Genomic DNA, 19,557 nt, shown 5'->3' on the forward strand with positions numbered 1-19,557 from the left:
CCTTGCGTTGTCTGCTTGCTTTGAACCCCCTCTCTAGCAACCAGTTCAGCTGCTATGATGCCATGGGATGTTAATAAATGTTCTAATGGTCCAGAAGGAATGTGGATACGCAATACACTTCCTGTGAGAGAAGGGTAAAGGGCAGAGGTGCAGAGATACGAGGGACTGTCTGCTGTCATCTGGAAAGCAGACAAGGCATGCGGTTGTTTGGGGATGGGATGCTGGACAAGCAAGGAAGCTTTGGTTTGGAAGTACAGCTGGGACCCAGCATGACCCAGATGCATAGGGAATGAAGGGAGAAGGGAAGAGGATAACTAGCAGAAATGTGAAGGCACAATGGTCAAAAGATAAGAGTTATGAGGGAAATGGGTGGAAGACAAGGGTAGGACATGGAGGAAAACCTCAGACGGGATTTGGGAGTAATTGGGCCTTTCTGCTTTGGACAGGATGAAAATAGTGTGGCAAGGAAGCTGTGGAGGTTGAAGCGGTAGATATCAGAGGAAATGGTGAAATTGTGAATTTCACATATTGATTTGCACTAACAAGACAAATCTTTGACTGCAGGTCTTCAGTCTGTTATATCAGTCATGTGCTTATTGCTCCATCTAGTAATCTGTAATGGAAGGTTGCTGTTCTAAGGGCAGCTCATCAATATGTCTTCCTATAGGCACTCTGCTGTAACAGCAAACCATGCATGAATGTTATTAAGCATTAATGAACCTTGTGACACTTCTGCAAGCCATAAATATTTCCCCAGCTACTTTGCAGAAATCATTCTGGCACATCTGGGGAAAATGAATCTAATTCACTAGAGCAAGATGGCTTTCTGCCATGATTGGCACATTCTTTTTTTCGTGTGTGGCTGTGTCTCTCAAACCTGTTGAACTTGGATCCCCTCTTTTAAACCTCCTGTAACACCTGGGTCCTACCTTTGCTGGAGGTAGAGGTGACTGACAGCACACTTCTCTTGGACTAAGCCATGTTGACACTTACTTTTGAATAGGCATGCCTAGGGTTCCATTCCAAAGCTCAGCCCGGAATTAATTTGCAATGCCAGACAGAAGTGGCTTGCTGAGTGGGGTGGAGCCATTACACCAGCTTCCTGCCTTACTGGGAAGGGTGAGGTGGTGGGGAGGCCAGCAAGGTGCAACTGCACTGGCAGGAAGGACAGTTTGTTTTTGCTGGTACATTGAGACTTTGTGCTGACCTCTTCACCCCTCCCAAAAAGCACCAGCTAGAAAGCTAGCAGAGTGCTTCCACTCCCATTCGGTGAGCTACTTCTGATGCCAGGGCTCAAATATATAGAGACTTCATTGATGCTTACTGTTGTGCTAATTTTATGTAAACTGGTAAATAAATACAGTGAAAATTGGGCCTTGCCCCACACTTTCTTGCCCTGATTGAACTACACAGTTCCATAGAAACAGCCTCCTGAATTACTTGCTAGATCAGTCCAATAAATGATGCATACACAATGTGCATCTGAGTTCAGGCACTGCGTCAAAAGAAATTTTATGCCTGTCTATATTGTGAACATAAACAGCAATAAAACAACATAACCAACCAGAGCCAAAGGGTCACGTATCATGCGCAAGGCATGGAACTCTCAGGCACAGACTACAAAGTTTGCAACAGACCTTAGGTAGTGTAAAAGCTCTCAGTCTGTTGCTTGGATCCATGCCTTTCTTGGTCCTCATCTTCACAGTTGCATCACTTACTGGTAGCTATTTGCTGAGGCTACTTCAGTCTTCGTTAGTGTTTGGCATTTCTCCTCTGTCTGCAGTGTCAGCTCTGTGCAGAATCCCCGGGCAGCAGTTTTCTTCCAAAGCCCCAGCTGAGACACTCTTCAAATGTGGTCTCCCCATGTCTCCAGTCCGTCGTCAGCGTTGGGTCCCACATCTTGTAAATCAGAGTTACCCAGTCACTGAAGATGTATCTGGCATGCCTCCAGTTCAAAGTCTTGAATGCAGATACAATAAAAGGCTATTGTCATTCACCGTGGCAGGATTAAGAAACAATTCAGACGTAATGAAGATTCAATAAAGGAACATTGGAAGTTGTATCACTTAATGAAGCTTGACATGCTGCTCTGGGTTCCTTTGAACGAGGAAGGGCAGGGTAGAAATGTAATAATAATAATAATAATAATAATAATAATAATAATAATAGCAAACTAATATGAATGACAGTGCACTTTTTGCCTATACGTATAGAAAGAGAAAACTGCAGTTTATGACCTTATTTCTTTTCTACAGTACATCAAAAATTGAGGGTAGGATCCATTTAAGACAAACTTAAGACAAGGAGATGACCGTGAGCAATATCATGGGAGGGATGTTTCTAGGACCAAGGTGTAGCTATGAACCTTCCTTATTATTTTTGCTATTGGATGCTGCATGTTGTTTACATAATAATGTTATATTTATAGAATTGGAATGTGGTTTTTTCTGTACTGTATGCTATTATATTTGCTGTTGCTTTGCTATGCTGTTACAAAATTGCTGTTGTTTTGCTGTGCTACGAAATCATTGCTATGTTATTGTTTTGCCATGTTATTATGAAATGGTTTTTGCAGCATTTGTTTGAAATGCACCCCTGCTTCTTTGTCGTAAGCTGCCTTGAGCACGATTTCATGTGTGTGGAAAAGCGGCACACAAATAAAACAATTGAATGAATGAATGGAAACTCGAGAGTAGACCCCTTGGAACAAATAGACTGAAGTTAGCCATGCCCAATGATTTCAGTGGGTTACTTCGGGGCCGTCTTAAACATGTTGCTCTGACCTGCAGGGAGCCATGTTGCTTGCATGTTCCAAAATTGAAAATGCAAAGGAGGAAGATGTATGGCCAATCACGCTCATGAAACATTTTGGGATCCCAGATTCTTTAGGTCACTAAACCTATTACTTGGAAACTGCATGCTGATTTGTGGCCTGTTGCATAAATTCCATGCATAGTTCTCAATGGCACAGGTATATATTCTGCTGTGGAATCCAGTACTCTGGGTACTTACCTATACTCTTGCCACATTTATCCATAACAGAACAGACAAAAATGCTACATGTACTTGATGCATGTAGGGTTTGTAGACATTTCTACATGGAAAGGACTTTCTAAAGGAAATTTGTCTTCTGCTCCATTGACCTGCGAAAGCATGGTGCTGTTGTGAGAATTTCTTGTGTTCCTAGCAGCGTAGCTTTTCAGAGCTTATTTTATCTGCCTGTAATATTTTGTAGCATTCCAAGATTAAACTGACCTAGCCAGAAGGAAGGTAGGGGGTGGTAAATGAGATTAGCTTGGTGGCAGTGCTAATACTTTTCGTGTGTGTGTGTCCCAGATTTGATTCCCAGCATGCGCCATCAAAAAGACCATGTAGCAGAGATGATGTGGATAGTCTCACAAATTTATGAAGACAGATTCATAATCATATTGGTGGTCTACAACTTAACAAATGTTGTAAAAGGGGTACATGCAAACGGTGAAATCTATATCAACATACTTCTCAGTGAAGTTCCTGGTGTGCATGTAAATATAAACCAGACTTATTGCTTGGTTTATATCTGGAGGAATGGGGTTCAAATCACCCATAAGAGCTTTGGACAACTTCCTAGCTCTCATCAGTTACTCATTAGTAAAGGGAATAATATACTCTTCCCAAGAATGTTATGATATTAAATGAATAATTTCTACAAATGTATAATTGTATAAAGTAAGCAGTGCTAGAAAATTCTTCAATTCTGAAGACTGTGCTACAGCAGCAAATCACTGTTTTTGAGCAAACATAAGCTGCACCAAGTTGCATTCTCCTTATGCAGTCAGAGCATTTTAATTTGGAATTAAGATAGCCTGGAGTGCATGACTCATACCAGTTTATTTTTAAACCTTAGCTTCTTTTTTACTGGCGCTGAGGGTTTTTTCCTCTCCAGTATATGCACTTATGCATGGAAAAGCCAGAAGAACTGTTACCCAATACAATTCCCCCCTTTAATGTGTGTGTGTGTGTGTGTGTGTGTGTATGTGTGTGTTTTCATGTTCTAAGGCTGCAATCCTAAACCTATTGTGGAAGGAAGCCCCATTAAACACAGTGGGCCTTACTTCTGAGTAAGGATGTATAGGATTCTGCAGCACACACGTTAATTACCCATTGTAATGGACAAATAGCTAATAGAGTTGTCTAAGATTAGGTAAGCTTTTCTACAGCATAATTTGAAAAACAAATGGAAAAGATTTCTCTTTTGGCAATGATGTTAGTTTCATTTTGTCTCTGTGCATGCAAACACATAGATACATATATGTATTATGGGTGTGTGGGGAGACGCAACAGCAACCATCTAGTTGGAGTTTGAAATAAAATGTGGAAACCTACATAGATCCCTGTAGGTATCAGTGTAAACCTGTGGTTCTTGGCCAAATTACAGTTGCCTTTTTTTACAGAGAAGTCTGCCTGTCAATTCAGATATATTTGGTTGGAAATGTTCCAACCTTCCCGAACATGTTGGTACACTCACAATCTGAAATCCTGTAGGATTGTTAAAACTCCCATTTATACTTAATTTTGGGCAGAGACATGCTAATAAATCAATGTAGGAGGAATCCCGTAGAAGGGAAAGATTAATATGAAAGCTAGGAAGGGATATGTTTGGGGTGAGCATGGACTGGATGTATGTTTGAGTGCAGAATTTTGATGACCCAGGGGTATTATTCTCTTGATCCTTTGTGCCAGGCCCTAGATCCCTTGCCGCCCATTTCCCCTTTTAAGAAACAAGTTAAAAATGGGTAGCTAGCCATGCTGCAAAGTCCACTGCCATTGAGACTCCAGCAGCCTGCCATCTTGGCCTGCCCATAGCTACTCAGTATATTGATGATGATGATGATGATGATGCATATGCATTAGTTGTTTTCTCAGAGTGACCTCAAGCTGCTCACCACAAAATCAATTAAGAACATTGAATAAAAATCTAAAAACACAACTATACAGATAATAGGGCAAGACTTGAAGATCCTACCCTGCTGGAAGAGGCCAAAATGCCAGCCTTCAAACAAAGGGCAAAAGCTCATGTAAAGAGAAAAGTCTTTGCCTGATGCCTAAAAATAGACTTGTATCCAAATTTGTGTCTAGGCCCTGTGCCCCGAGTCTGTTCGGTACCTTGCTGCAACTCTGCTAATGATGCTAGAAGAAAGGTTGAAACCCCAGTGTATTGGTGGGTTGATGGAAAGGGGCCAAGTACTGGCATTGCTTGTAAGAGGTAATTGTCTCTCTCTCTCTCTCTCTCTCTCTCTCTCTCTGTGTGTGTGTGTGTGTGTGTGAGAGAGAGAGAGAGAGAGAGAGAGAAGGGGGCGGCGGCTAGTAAGTAGCCAGCCTTTGCTTCAGGGCATTATGAGAAATGTAAATTATGACCCCCAGTGGGAGCTGCTTTTTTCATTTCCCACAGTGTCCTAGAGTGATAATGAATAATGAATACGTGTCATGGCTATTTAAGAATTGCTTGTAGTTTCCTACATCCACTGCCAGGTAAGCCCACAGCTAGGGTGCATTGACATAAGAAGGGAAGCACTAGAGGGCACTTTCCTGAGGGCCTCTCCATGCCTGGAACCAACCCTGGGATGGTTGATCTGTAGGCTGATAAACGAGAGAGGATGGGGGCAAGGGCTTGGACTTAACTGCCTTTTTGGTCCACTAAAAGGATGGACTCAACTGCCTTTCAAGCTTTTTGGCATTCTCTCTGTGAATCTCAGAGTTCAATGAGAGAATAATTTAGAGAGCGTTTCTCAGATTTTAGATTAACTACATAGGTCATTACTGCAGTTATTTTATGACCCATCTGTACGGTGGTTTAAACCCCATCATGACTGCACAGACGTCACCCAAGTTTTCTTGTCTACATACTCTGTAAGTGTACCAGGTACATATGGACTTGAGCTTCAGTGTAGCCTGTAAGCTGTGATTGTTACTTAACCACGGGGACGAGGGAGAAATTTCATTTGGTTCACCTTTTAATATGGAGCTACCAAATTGCATTTGCTGAAATAATAGGCAAACCAAAGCAACAAGTCCTTAGAATTCACACTTCTCTGAATTTTTCAGCGCAGATCTCCAGCCAATGAATGTGTACTGAAAGTGTGGGAGGGTTTTTTGTTTAGTAAAAATTGAAAGCCAAAATGTGTATAACAGTGAAAGTAATGTACAAAATCATGTTTTGTTGGGATAAAGTTGCTTGTAAAAATGCATATGCTAGGCAAAATGGATTATGGAAATGTGCACATTAGGAGATACATGAAAATGCATGCATGTTTTTAGCTTGACTTTTTATTTTAATTGCAAATGCATGCAGAAATGGGGGTGGGGAACTAAATTTAAGACTAGAAAAATGAGAAACTGAGCGAAACGGAAAATGGCAGCTTCATACATCCATTCCCTGCAATGCTAAACTTTAGAACTGTGAAATAGTTTGGTAGGCAACCCTGTGCATGTTGAGTACATAGGCATGGATAAGGCTTTAGACAGCACATGATGATTTAATGAAGCCTGAGGCATGATAATTAAAGGATGGAGAGAATTGTAATGAGACAATAATGTAGGCATTTGCAGTTCTACAACTTGGAAGGAATTTAAATTCAGGATGTGGGGCTGCATGCCACCAAAGCCGAAAAAATGTTTATGATATTACATGATCTTAAAAGTCAGTTATTTTACCTAAAGCTGCTTTATGTTCTTATTTGCGTCCAAGGCAGGTATTTGTTTGTTTTTGATCAGTTGAATTAGTTGAAGCCATAAGAGACCTTGGGATTCTCTGAGCTTGTTATATTAATTGACAGATAATTTGTATGGCCCACAATAAAGGGTTGTATCCAATGTCATGAGAGCGGACTTCTGCATATTCAATATAACTTTCCCTTTTCCTCCTCCCCTAATGCCCCTTTCCTCCAATAAAGATACAAAAATAAAAGCAACAAACCCCCGCTCTCTCCGGCAACAAAACTTCTCAAACCACACCCCAAACCAAAAGTCTATTCAGCAGCCTCGGCTTTTATAGCTGGAGTCAGTCAGGGCCCTGCCCTCCCACCAGTGGAAATAGCCTGAAAGGCAGGGATCAGGTCTTCCAGGACTTACAGCCAAGATGGTCTCTCGCTTCATTAGCAGCCTCAGCTAGAGTCAGTCAGTCAGTCAGTCAGTCAGTCAGTCAGTTTTATTGCACATAGCCAAAGGCTGCCACAATGTACACAGAATCATTCAACAATTAAAAGAAAATATACTGGATTGATACAAAAAACTTAAAACATTTATATTATCAAGACATTACCTTCTCTAAACAGAGCTATAAAAGTACCTTAATATACAGGTTAAGACATTAAACAATAAAATTTATAGGTTAAAATTATCACATGGCCACTAATATATTTAAAAATAATGTTAATTAATACAATGTGCAATTATATTCGGAGTTTGGTAATAAAGATAGAATATAGCTTGATGTAAAAGGTAAAGGTAAAGGGACCCCTGACCATTAGGTCCAGTCGTGGCCGACTCTGGGGTTGTGGCGCTCATCTCGCTTTATTGGCCGAGGGAGCCGGCGTACAGCTTCCAGGTCATGTGGCCAGCATGACTAAGCCACTTCTGGCGAACCAGAGCAGCGCACGGAAACACCGTTTACCTTCCCGCCGGAGCGGTACCTATTTATCTACTTGCACTTTGACATGCTTTCGAACTGCTAGGTGGGCAGGAGCAGGGACCGAGCAACGGGAGCTCACCACGTCGCGGGGATTCAAACCGCCAACCTTCTGATCGGCAAGTCCTAGGCTCTGTGGTTTAACCCACAGCGCCACCCGCGTCCCTTTATAGCTTGATGTAGATAGGGTCAAATAAATTCATCTCCTTTACAGTTGGTGGCTCCCTTGGCTATATAATTTGCTCTAATTTTCCTAGTGGCAGTTGCAAAGAGTGCCACACGCCAGGTCACATACTTATCTCTGTCTGCGAGGAGATATAAAATCATGTCAGAGGGGTTCTGGCCAGGGGAACTTGTCATTATAGGTGTTAAAAATTGTTCTCTTACTTCATTATATAAGGGGCAGCGCAAGATATAATGCATAAGGTCCTTATTTCAAACTTTGATTCACTGGTACTTAGAATGGTGTTTCAGGTACGTAAATCCAATATGGCATTCCACCAGTATTTCAGTGATCCAGCATTCTAGAGTAGCTTTGCTAACACGTAAGTTTAAAATGAGTATGTAAAATGGCAGCTGTATAAATTGGAAATATATGACTCAACCTTATCTCCACAAAGCATTTATATGGAAATGCCATTGGTTTTAATGGGGCTTAGCTGTAACACACTACCGCTGTTCTCTGTGCAAGGTTGAATTATGTGACTGAAAATGTATCCCGATTGTGTGGCATATTGAATGCATATTACAGTCTGAGAAATTACTCATTTCATTGCGAGGGTGAAAAATGACATGGTCAAATGATGGCCTCACCAAGTTGCCACACATAAAGTGTATCAGACTCTTGAGTACGGCCAGGGTTGATCTTCAGTTGTGGAAAAAAAGTGCTAACATGAGAACCTGAAAAAGAGGACTGGATCTTCTCAATTAATTTTTGCTAATATTTAGAAGAAATTATCTTCATAGTTATCAACAGGTTAATGCTGAAATGAGGGACAGGCTGCATCTGGGCTGGGGAACCTGTTTTTCTCGAGATGTTGTTGGCCTCTTTCTCCCATCTGCTTCAGCCAGCATGGCCAATGGACTGAAGAGATGGATGTTGCAGTCTAGCAACATCTGACGGCCACACATTCCCTGTTCCTGGGCTACCTGTTGCACTTGAAAAGCGGCTGAGTTTTGGAACTTTTAAGGTTCCTTCCATACAGACAAGGAAACCTGAGTCACTTCGAAGGAGAAGCTGCTGGAGGCTTCACTGTTCCCCAAGTAATCTTCTCTGTAGTCTTCTCCTCGCTATGGCTATGGGAGATTATTCATGATAAAAAGAAAGAAATGAAAAATAAACAACAGACGGAGAAGGCTGGCCAATGCCTTCTCCTCCCCTGTGAGCATAATTCTAAACCCCTTTAGCTTCCTTTGCCTGTGGGCAGTGAGCTTTCAAAGTTTTGAATAGACCTAGCTGGACTGATGAAGGGACGCAGGTGGCGCTGTGGGTTAAAGCCTCAGCGCCTAGGGCTTGCCGATCGAAAGGTCGGCGGTTCGAATCCCTGCGGCGGGGTGTGCTCCCGCTGCTCGGTCCCAGCGCCTGCCAACCTAGCAGTTCGAAAGCACCTCCGGGTGCAAGTAGATAAATAGGGACCGCTTACCAGCGGGAAGGTAAACGGCGTTTCCGTGTGCGGCTCTGGCTCTGGCTCTGGCTCTGGCCAGAGCAGCGATGTCACGCTGGCCACGTGACCCGGAAGTGTCTCCGGACAGCGCTGGCCCCTGGCCTCTTAAGTGAGATGGGCGCACAACCCCAGAGTCTGTCAAGACTGGCCCGTACGGGCAGGGGTACCTTTACCTTTACCTTTAGCTGGACTGATGATCACATGGCAAGTGTAATGTGTAGCTCAGCTCATTGTTGCACTCACTTTTTGCTAAGTTTGGTGAGGATTATTTATTTGTTATTTATATTATTTATTAAATTTATATACTGCCCTATACCCGCAGGTCTCAGGGCATATCTTGGTCCTTACATAACCTGTGAGCATATATGCCTTATATCAGGTAGCAGTATCATTTTGGGATAGAGGAGGGAAATGATTTCTGAAGTACCATGATCTGTGAGGTTTCAGTGAGCTCATATTTTGAACCATGGAAAACTTGATCCTTAACAGATGGGGCAAAGCAGCCTCTCCCCTCTCCCCTGTTCTACCACAATGTCCCTTGAAACTTCCTTTGCTGTTTCCGGTGACAGCCATCATCCTAGTACGTTTATGTTTCCTGTGTTTATGGTTCTTATTCGCATTCCCCCATTGTAATTTGGCAAATCAATAATAATATATCAACAATATCAATAATATATGCACACGTGTGCATGTAGGCGTGTGTACTAGAAGATGGGTAGCTTAGGGCCCCACTCTTTTGCATTTCACTATTAATATACTTTTTCTTAATTGTATTTCAGTTCAACAATTACTTTGATAAATTACATATTTTGTTATGTGCAAATAGCTTTAGATACCTATTAGGTCCATAAATTACCATATAGCATATATTCAACACAAAAAACTGCAACAATTTGTTGTTGACAAAGGACAGCTGGACATATAAAGGGCCCCATTCCTTTCAGTAGCTTAGGGCCTCATCAAACCTACCGTAAATCTGGCCCTGGTAGCAGGCAGGTATACTTGCCATCCAGAAGCCATCCGTGGGGTGCAGTGCCAGCCCACTGATCAAAAGTGCATCTCTCGCTTCTCTTTGGAAACTCTGAGAATTGTATGGAATAGGGGTATCCTAACAACACTCAGCTTTCCTAACAAACTACAGCTCCCAGAATCCTTTGGGGAAAAACCTCGACTGTTTAAAGTGGTATGATTACTGTTTTAAATGTCTATTGCAGATGGAATTATACAATTCTCAGAATTGCAGAAATGTGGGGTGTGGGGAGAGCAATATTTTAAAAAAGTACTTATGTTTTGCATCACTCAATGCATGGGTGGTTTTAAAAATAACTCACTGACTGTTTAGCGAATAAAACTAGTGTCAGCTTAATGCAGTGATCCACTAGCTTGATGCAGAATCGATCCAGCTCAATTGATTGTACATTTAATATGCCTCAGTTCAGGCAGTGCCAAAGGTATACACTGGAGTGAAGCCACTGCTTAAGTCAACAATATATAGCTGAACAGGGCATTAGAATGTTGTAAGCCCTTATTCATTTCCAGTATTTATCCTGCTTTCTCCCTTTCTAAGGCACATTTAGTGTCATGCAATTTTTAAACATATTGTTTGTTGCTTTAGATTTGATGCCAAGAATGGTGCCCCTTTTCAAAAGTTGCACGCTTGCTGCATTAAATATTTGTGCGTCTGGAACTGACTGGCACATCTGTCTGCCCAAGCAAAAGCTGATTGGTGCAAATCTTAGCATCTTCGCAGGCATGCATTTGAACGTTCTCTTAGTTTTTTTCTAACAAGAGGGAGGGAGGGCAGAGCTGTCCTCATGCATATGACACGCTGCCCTGGGGAAGATATAAATCTGGAATGAAAACTAATTGCTTTCTACTTTGTTGCACATCCTGTACTGTGTGGTACAGGGCTGGCCAAAAGGGGAACATCTATCCATTAACCTTAATGCAGTCAGATAGTAATAATAATAATAATAATAATAATAATAATAATAATAATAGAGGTGGTTTTAAAATAATACTTTGGAGAATCTGGACTGAATTGCCTTTCCCCCCTAAAAATAAACTAATCCTCAACTGCTCATCGAAGAGGGAAGGGTTTATTTTATGCAGATGAAACTCAGAGCGCTTTCCTCAGTTGCCCTGTTTTGAATGCAGCAAGACCTTCAAGCAGACAATTCAGGGAAGAAGGGTGACAGTGGCATCAAATGTGTAGATAAACGTTGGGAGCAGTAAACCAATTTTGGATGACTGTCATTGTAAGGACCCTTCAATGAGAGGAGCTGAGCAAGGCAATAATCAGAGTTCTCTTTGTCTCAGCAGCGGAGAACACTTCTAACAACCTTTGAAATGATGTGAATGATGGAATAAGATCACTAGGTGTCCCTGTGGTAGTGCATGGGGGCACACATTATGCACACAGGCCTCCATCCCAGATAATGACTGGAGCATTTCACTGTACTTAGCCTTATGCATGACTGAACAAATCCAGTACCAGGAGGGAGAAAAGATGGGTTCCATTGAGCCCTATGGGTTCCATTGAGCCCTATGGGATCTGTATTCTTAGCCCTTATGTTCAGAGAGTAGGCTTGTCTTTCTTTTGCTTCAGTACAACCATTCTTACAAATGTTAAGGTGAACATTAGCAGGAGTATAGATCATACTATGCGTGGCTAGTACTTGATGATACTTGATTCTGCATTCTGACAATCCTGAAAGTGTCAAATCTGCAATGAAACAGAGGTGTGGGCTTTTACATGTTGGTATTTAAAAATACAGTACGCTGAAGGGAAAGTCTGGTATCTCACTATAGAAAATGTGGAACAGTAATTTACCCTACATGCTCCCTAATTCTTTAGAGCAGCCTTTCTCAACCTGTTGGTCCCCAGATGTTGTTGAACTACAACTCCCATCACCCCTAGCTAGCAAGGCCAGAGCTCAGGGATGAAGGGAGTTGTAGTCTAACAACATCTGGAGACTCAGAGTTTGAGAATCGCTGCTTTAGAGCGTTTCAGTAAGTATCCATCCTAACCCCCCCCCCAATGTTTTGGGTATCTGACAAAAGTGTGTGCAGTATCCTAGAGTAATTACCTCCATGGCTATATTCTTCTCGCAAGTCAAAGGCTGTTTTGTAAGCATACATTTCTTAAAGACAATAAATATGGTTGACACTCACAAAAGCCTTTTGCACATGCACATTTTCCTATATAAAGTGTGCAGTGCATCTCCTTCTATAGATGCCTCTGTCAGCATGGGAATATTTTCCCATAGGGCTCAATGGAACCCATCTTTTCTCCCTCCTGGTACTGGATTTGTTCAGTCATGCATAAGGCTAAGTACAGTGAAATGTTCCAGTCATTATCTGGGATGGAGGCCTGTGTGCATAATGTGTGCCCCCATGCACTACCACAGGGACACCTAGTGATCTTATTCCATGCTTGGTGCCAGACGTGTGCCATTGTTTATGCTCTGGTAATGCCTAGGTTAGATTACTGCAATTTATTATACATGGGGCTGCCTTTTAAGATAGTTCAGAAACCTCCGCTAGTGCAGAATTCAGCAACTAGGTTGGGGGATATTATGGAACAGAATGTCTGAATGTATTATACTAATTCTGGCCTGACTGCATTGGTTACTGACTGGTTTCCTAGCTGGTTTTGATCTTTAGAGCCCTATATGGCTCAGGACAGTTATACTTTGACGACCGCCTCTCCCCATTTAAACCAGCTTGGACCTTACAACCTTCACCAGAGACTATTCTCTGTCCTGAAGGAAGTGCAGAGGATGATCCCATGGGAGCAGGCCTTTCCAGGGCTGGTCCCCAATCAGTAGAATGCTCTTCTGAAGGTGACACACACCTCAGTTTATTATTTCTATCAATGGATCTATCATTTATTTCAGATTTGCTGAAATTGAGCTAGATTTTGTATCTGTAAATGCCAAATTAAAAAATTCTTTGCATTTTTTTTGCTGATGGAAAAAAGGTATCTTGTTAAAATGCTTGTTACCTTGTATTGCTCAAGTCTGACAGCACAGTGAAAAGCTGATGTATTATTTTATTTTATTTTGCAGAGGAATGATGAGGAGGCAGTGGTGGACACGGGTGGAACACGCTCCCTTCTCAAAACACATTTCGAAAAGGAAGACTTAGAAGGTGAGAACTTGCGCTTTCTGATTCACAGGCTCATGTCTTTCAAAAGCATCAACCTAATTCATGTTCAAAAAGTCTATGAGGTCACATGTGTGGTGGGTCTGTTGGTGAAAATAATTTTCCCGTTATCAAAACCTCAAGCTCTGTTCTTGCACGTATGTATATCCTTAATGAATTATGCACTGATAGTTCTCACTGGATGGGTGCTTAAATGCGTACCCTTTTATTGAGTGGTAAAAAGTATACAGAATAAGAACTCCAGTCTATATTACCTGGAACTTTGTGGCTATGAGTTTGCAACATTCTATTTCATTTAAAGGAAAAGAATAATAAATTGTTTAGGAAATGTCATAATGTAGACCCAGTGAAGATTCTGCTGATCTCTTCACCTAGGGTTGCCATATGCCTAGATTTTCCTGGACGTGATTCCAATGATGGAATTAGCATCTGGGGAGAATTTTGGGAAATCGTCAAACTGTCCGGGTTCAACAACTTTTTGTGTCTGGATTTTTGTTTCTTGAAATATGGTAACCTTATTTCACCATATTCTTCACCTGTAGCCTTTTTACTCTTCCTCCTCCTCCTCTTCCTGGTGAGAACGCCTCCCTTTATCTGATCAGTCTCAACCATGGTATAGTCCACACTTGTGTTAACCAGGGTTAATACCAAGCAGGGTTCCATTCATTTGTTTGTTTCCTTGTTTGTTTGAAGGCATTTATTCCTGTTTCAAGTGGAAACAGAAACCCCATTAGCAGGGTCTCCAAATAAACCTATGAATGAAGACCGATTGCTGTCCTTTATTACATTCTGGAAGCCTTGTCGGAAGTAACAAGATCTGTGATGCCCCCACCTTTGCCCTCTGTGGCACTCAATGGGCAAGTTGGATAGTAGTAGAAGGGCTATGATTAAGGATGGAAGGATCTGTCAGTTTTGGTTCTCTTGGTTTCTCATTTTTCCAATCTGAAATTCAGTTCTCCACATTTTGTAGCAATTTATGCTTTTCTTTTTTTAAAGGAATCCTCACAAAAATTCATCAGCGTTGTTTATTAGTGCGAATTACTCCTAACACATTTTTATATATGCAGGTTGGACTAATGCACACATTTTTGCAATAAGTTTTCCCTAGTATAATGATTTTCACAAACACCTTCATCTTGAGGTACACTTTCCCCTAATATATGCATTTGGTTGGAGAACTGCATTGCAAAATTCAGAGAAGTGTGGATTTTGAAGGATGACTCTGTTTTAGTTTGCATATTGCTTCGGATAGTGTGAATTTGATAGATTAGCCTTCAACAAGTATTTAGTTGAATTTTTCATCCATCCCTAGCTGTGATCATGATAATTTGATGTCACACAGGGCTTCTTGGAAGGCGGGGGGAGGGGAGAGAAGGGCAGTCTCCTTACTCTTCAGGTGCACTATGTGAAGTGAGTCTGCTTCCTCCAGGGCTTTGTTCACCACTCCCCAACTGGAGGAGGCTGCAGAGGGTGGGGTTCTCACTGCTTTCCAACCTGTGAGAAGTCTTAGTCTTGATCTGACTAAAGCTGTACTGTTCATGGGAAGCAATCACTGCCATTCCTTGTTGATGGCCTTTATCCTCTTCTTGTGACAATGTGTGGGTGAGTGTGGGTGATTTGATATAGTAAAATGAGCAGGGAAGGCACAATGGAATAGCAGAATCCTTATTCCTTATTCTACCTCCTCTTGCCTTTTGAGCTTCTTCCTTTATTTGGAAGTTGGAGGCTGACAAAAGTGTGTTGGATATGAGTGAAGCTTGATTTGGAGGGATTTATCACCAGATAATATCTTGTCAGATAACATCACAAGATAATACCATGTGTCGATTAAAGTACAGCACAGTGCTGAAAATGGACATTAGATTCTTTTTGCTCCAGTTTTTAAAGTACCAATGTACTTTATTCAGGCTTACTGAGGAAGGCAATCCTTTACTGGCGTGGTGAGGTTTTGACTAGTGGCAGGATGAGGGCCCACTAACCTTTTTGGGCCTGTGGGCACACTTGGAAACCTGAAAAATTGTCAGGGTAGACAACACCTCAGAACCACACCTACATTTCCCACTTCCAGCTCCTGAACATTCTGCCTCACACTGAAATGCCTCCACATATCCCACTGGAGCCTGAAGCTGCCCCACACTGAACCCCACAAGCTGCTTTCACACATCCCACTTAAAAATGTACCCTGAGCACAAACTGAACCCACCTACCCTACACTGAACCCTACATTTTGGTCCTCACACTGCAACCCCACTCTGACTTAGACTGCAACACCCATACACATAACCACATACACACATGTTTAATAGAACCTAATATTTAAATAGATTTCCTTTTCAAAAACCAGGGAAATTCAGTGAGCATCTTCCTCACCTGGATTTGGGCCTGAAAGACCAAGGAAAAGTATGGGTTCAAGGAGGGTAAGTTGTAAGACATTGGACAACTGATCATGGGGCATGCCTGTTAAGGCTTCAGCCTTAACTTCCACTTTCCACTTTGAGCCAACAATTAGAGAGCTTTAACTATGTTATTAAACTTGCAGACTTTTTAAAAAAATGATTGAATAAAAGTAGATGAAGTAGATAAAAGTAGATAAAAGTAGATTCTTAGTTGAAAAAAGTAGGGGCTGCACAACATTCTACCAGAATGTGCTGATTTTAGTGCAACAGAGAATCCAATTTTTTCTCTCCAATAGTTACATTTAGAATTTGACTTGTGGCTGTTGTTATTTTAAGCAGGGGAGACCAATGTTCTGCCAGGTTCCAACTGAAAAACATAAATTATTTGTCTCTTCCTTGCACCAGTATTCCCTTGTGGCAACTTTGTGCACTCAGAGCTCCATGGACAATTTTTCTCCCGAAGAATGAGGTATTGCTGTCCGTGGCACATGAGGCTTTCTGAAACTTGTGGCGCTTCTTCCAAAGAATCATGAGTTTAAAAGAAGGAAGATAAATTAATTCTGGCTGTGGGCCACACACTTGAAAGCCTCGTTAATTAATTTGTTTTTTTCCAGGTAGGTCAGGGCAGGAATAAGCTCACTTTGCGTGACGTCCACTGCTACTCATGCTCAGGGAAGAGCCATTGAAATCAGTGGACTTTGTAGTTTAAGTACATTGATTTGAATGGGTCTACTCTGAGCAGGGGTAACAGGCACCTTTCAAGACTCATGGGGAAGAAAGCAGGAAGCTCAAACAGTAAGCGGAGCCAGAATCAAAGACATGTGGCGCTAACTTATTCTGGTGTTGTTCCCACCACCCTCTCTGCTGAGTTGTAGAAGGTGCAATGCTGAGACTGAGGGAAAGGAAGCTGAAAAGGAGTGCCACAACTCCCTGGACTGGTTGAAAGCGAAAAGGCAGGCAGGTGACTTGGTATGGGCAGACTGAAGTTGGTGGGGCACTGTCCCACTTGCCCTAACAAACCAGCCTCCAGTGACCCAGTTGGATCGAGCATTGTGCTGATAATGCCAAGGTTGCAATCCCTGTATGAGACAGCTGCCTACTCCTGCATTGCAGGGGTTTGGACTAGATGATCCTCAGAGTCCCTTCAAACGCTACAATTCTATGATTCCACAGCTCTTGAGTATGACCATCGCTGGATATCACCCTTTGGTTTTCATGAGCTTTTGTTTTACAGTGAATTTGAAGCTTATCGTTTTCAGCTGGTGTTAATTTCCCCCAGTCTTTGTAACAGCAGGCCCTTCAGCTTTTCTGAAGTACAGACATGGCTCACAAAGTCTGTGTGCATGTGAGAAAACACATTCCCCCCCCCCCCCCCCGATGAACTGTTTCTGTTAAGTAATTGTATAACACACACACACACACACACACACACACACACACACAAACAAACTATCCTGTAAAAAACTGCATTTTATATTTATTTCAGTCTTGCCAGTTCAGCTACACCTTCTTATTCCTAAAGGTATTATTTCTGGGGTGGCAAGATCTGGTTAGTGTGCCAGACGTTCAAAATTCAAGTAGTTAATAGTGTTGTTCTGTTGCACCGGGCACCTCCAGTGTAAGCCACTTTGCTTTGTTGAGATTTTGCCTTTCCTACCTGTTGTGCTAGAGAGGAAGCAATGGGAGAAGCAGGCCATAATGTCACCGTCAGTCTATGCCAGGGCTAGGAAACCAGTGGCCCTTCAGATGCTATTAGACTACAGCTTCCATCATTTCTGATATTTGGCTGGGGCTGATGGAGTCCCACAACATCTGAAGGTTCCCCATTCTTGTTGCGTGATGCTGGTTTTCAGTTGCAGGAAAATAGTGAGTTGCACCAGCAGTGACCTCTTTTTATATTCACATTTACTTTTTTAAAAGCAAAGAGACAAGAAGAGAGAGAGAGTGAGAGAGAGAGAGAGTGAGTGAGCTAGAGGGAAGGAAGATAGGAAGGAGAAAAAGAGAAAAACCTGTGATAAAAAAAATTGTAAGCAAGCCCAGTGATGGACGTTGGCAGAAAAAATGGATCTCAGGTCTGAAAAGACCAAAGACTAGCACATGTCATAGTTGTTAGCTTCCTAGGCCCTTCTGGCTCTAGCCCAGGAGAACCACAAATCTCGGCTGCCTGTGTATCAGATTTGCCCCTCCTGTGCAGTATTTACAATGCAAAGCATAATGATTAATGTGAAAGTATTATCTGCAAATCTGAACCATCTCGTGACTTTCTTCAATAGTTGTAAAATCATGAAGCCTTTACTGCACCTACTGTATGTGTTTAGAGCTTTCTTCATTGTCTGAGATGTCTTGATTAATCTTGTGAGTTGAATAGTTCCTTGTCAAATTATAATGAGTGGGATTTGTTGACTTACGAAACCTCAACGCGAGGCAGGGGTGGGACGGCTCTGTTCTTCCAGTTATTGCTGGACTCTTTTTATCCCTTTGACCATTGTGCATTTGCTGATTGGGCTTGACTCCAGTCCAGCAGCACCCGCAAAGCCACAACCTTAGCTACCCCTGTTTCAAGGTGTCCTCAAACCTGCAACCGTCAACATTTGAAAAATAAATTCAAATTTATTCTTTCCTACCCTGTGTATGGAATAGAATGCATGACGGACAACTGGCTGTTAAAGAAATGGGTTTATAGGATGTTACATTTAATTGAAGAAAGCATGACTACTTATTGACATTACGCTGGAAAAATTAACAGTGCACCAAACTGGGCAAGATCTTTCATTGTAGATTGAGGCCTTTGTGCTTTTATTTGGTCTTCTTGTGTAGTCACCGTTTTGGCAGATAGATCTGGTAGCAACATCCAGATCTATCATCCAGGCAGAACAGATGGTTGCTCAGATCAACAAGCAAAATGTTCAGCAATTGTTTGCATAGGTGCTTAAAGCTGGGGTGGGTGGGGAATGGGGCATGGGCTTTTTTTGTTTTTGACTTTGCCTTCAGAACTAATGCTAGCAGGTAACTGTGGACCTGAAGGAGAACTCTCTGACTTTGCAGCAATGTGTCTCTTTAATAGAGGAAGAAATATGTTTTCCCAATTACAGCTGAACCCAAAATTTTCTTTTGCAGGAATGGGGAACCTATGGCACTCCAGATGTTGCTAGACTCCAACCCCCATCATCCCTGACCATCGTCCATGCTGGCTAGGGCTGATGGGAATTGGCCAATAGCACCTATACACCTATTTGTGCCCTATTGGGCATATCCTTCATAATAATTCTCAGTTTATTCTGTGCAAACAGACCACAATATAGGGATCTGGCCACTTAGATACAATCTCATTGATAAAGACAATAATTAAATGTCAAATGAAATGGCCAAGATCTAGGAAGATATTATAACATACATGATATAGCAAGGAAAGAGGCATTGCTTGTTAGAATTTGGTGATGATAATCAGTTGATATTGTCTAACTGGATGAAAGATGGTCTTGAAAGAGCTAAAATTCACCCCACGTGCTCAGCATGTGGAGGAGAGAAAACCATTTAGAGACCTCCAAAATAGCAAGGGAGTTTTGCAACTGGCTTGAAAAAGTGTACGACGACAGGTTCTAGGAGGGTGCTGGTTTCTCTCCATGGGGCAGGCAGAAGGCAGAACTGATTCTGCTTTAGACAA

The 19,557-nt window shown here is 42.0% G+C and overlaps 1 protein-coding gene across 8 annotated transcripts in view; it reads left to right on the forward strand.

Moving 5' to 3' along the window:
- SLC4A10 (solute carrier family 4 member 10) overlaps positions 1 to 19,557 on the forward strand; it is a 173,680-nt gene that overhangs the window by 59,469 nt on the left and 94,654 nt on the right. For all 8 annotated transcript variants that reach the window (XM_079976521.1, XM_079976525.1, XM_079976522.1 and 5 more), the window contains one exon: positions 13,401 to 13,482. In XM_079976521.1, coding sequence (XP_079832647.1) covers positions 13,401 to 13,482 — 82 coding nt within the window. The remainder of the gene's footprint in view (positions 1 to 13,400; positions 13,483 to 19,557) is intronic.

This window comes from Podarcis cretensis, assembly GCF_951804945.1.
Source record: "Podarcis cretensis genome assembly, chromosome: 1".
Classification (NCBI taxonomy): domain Eukaryota; kingdom Metazoa; phylum Chordata; class Lepidosauria; order Squamata; family Lacertidae; genus Podarcis; species Podarcis cretensis.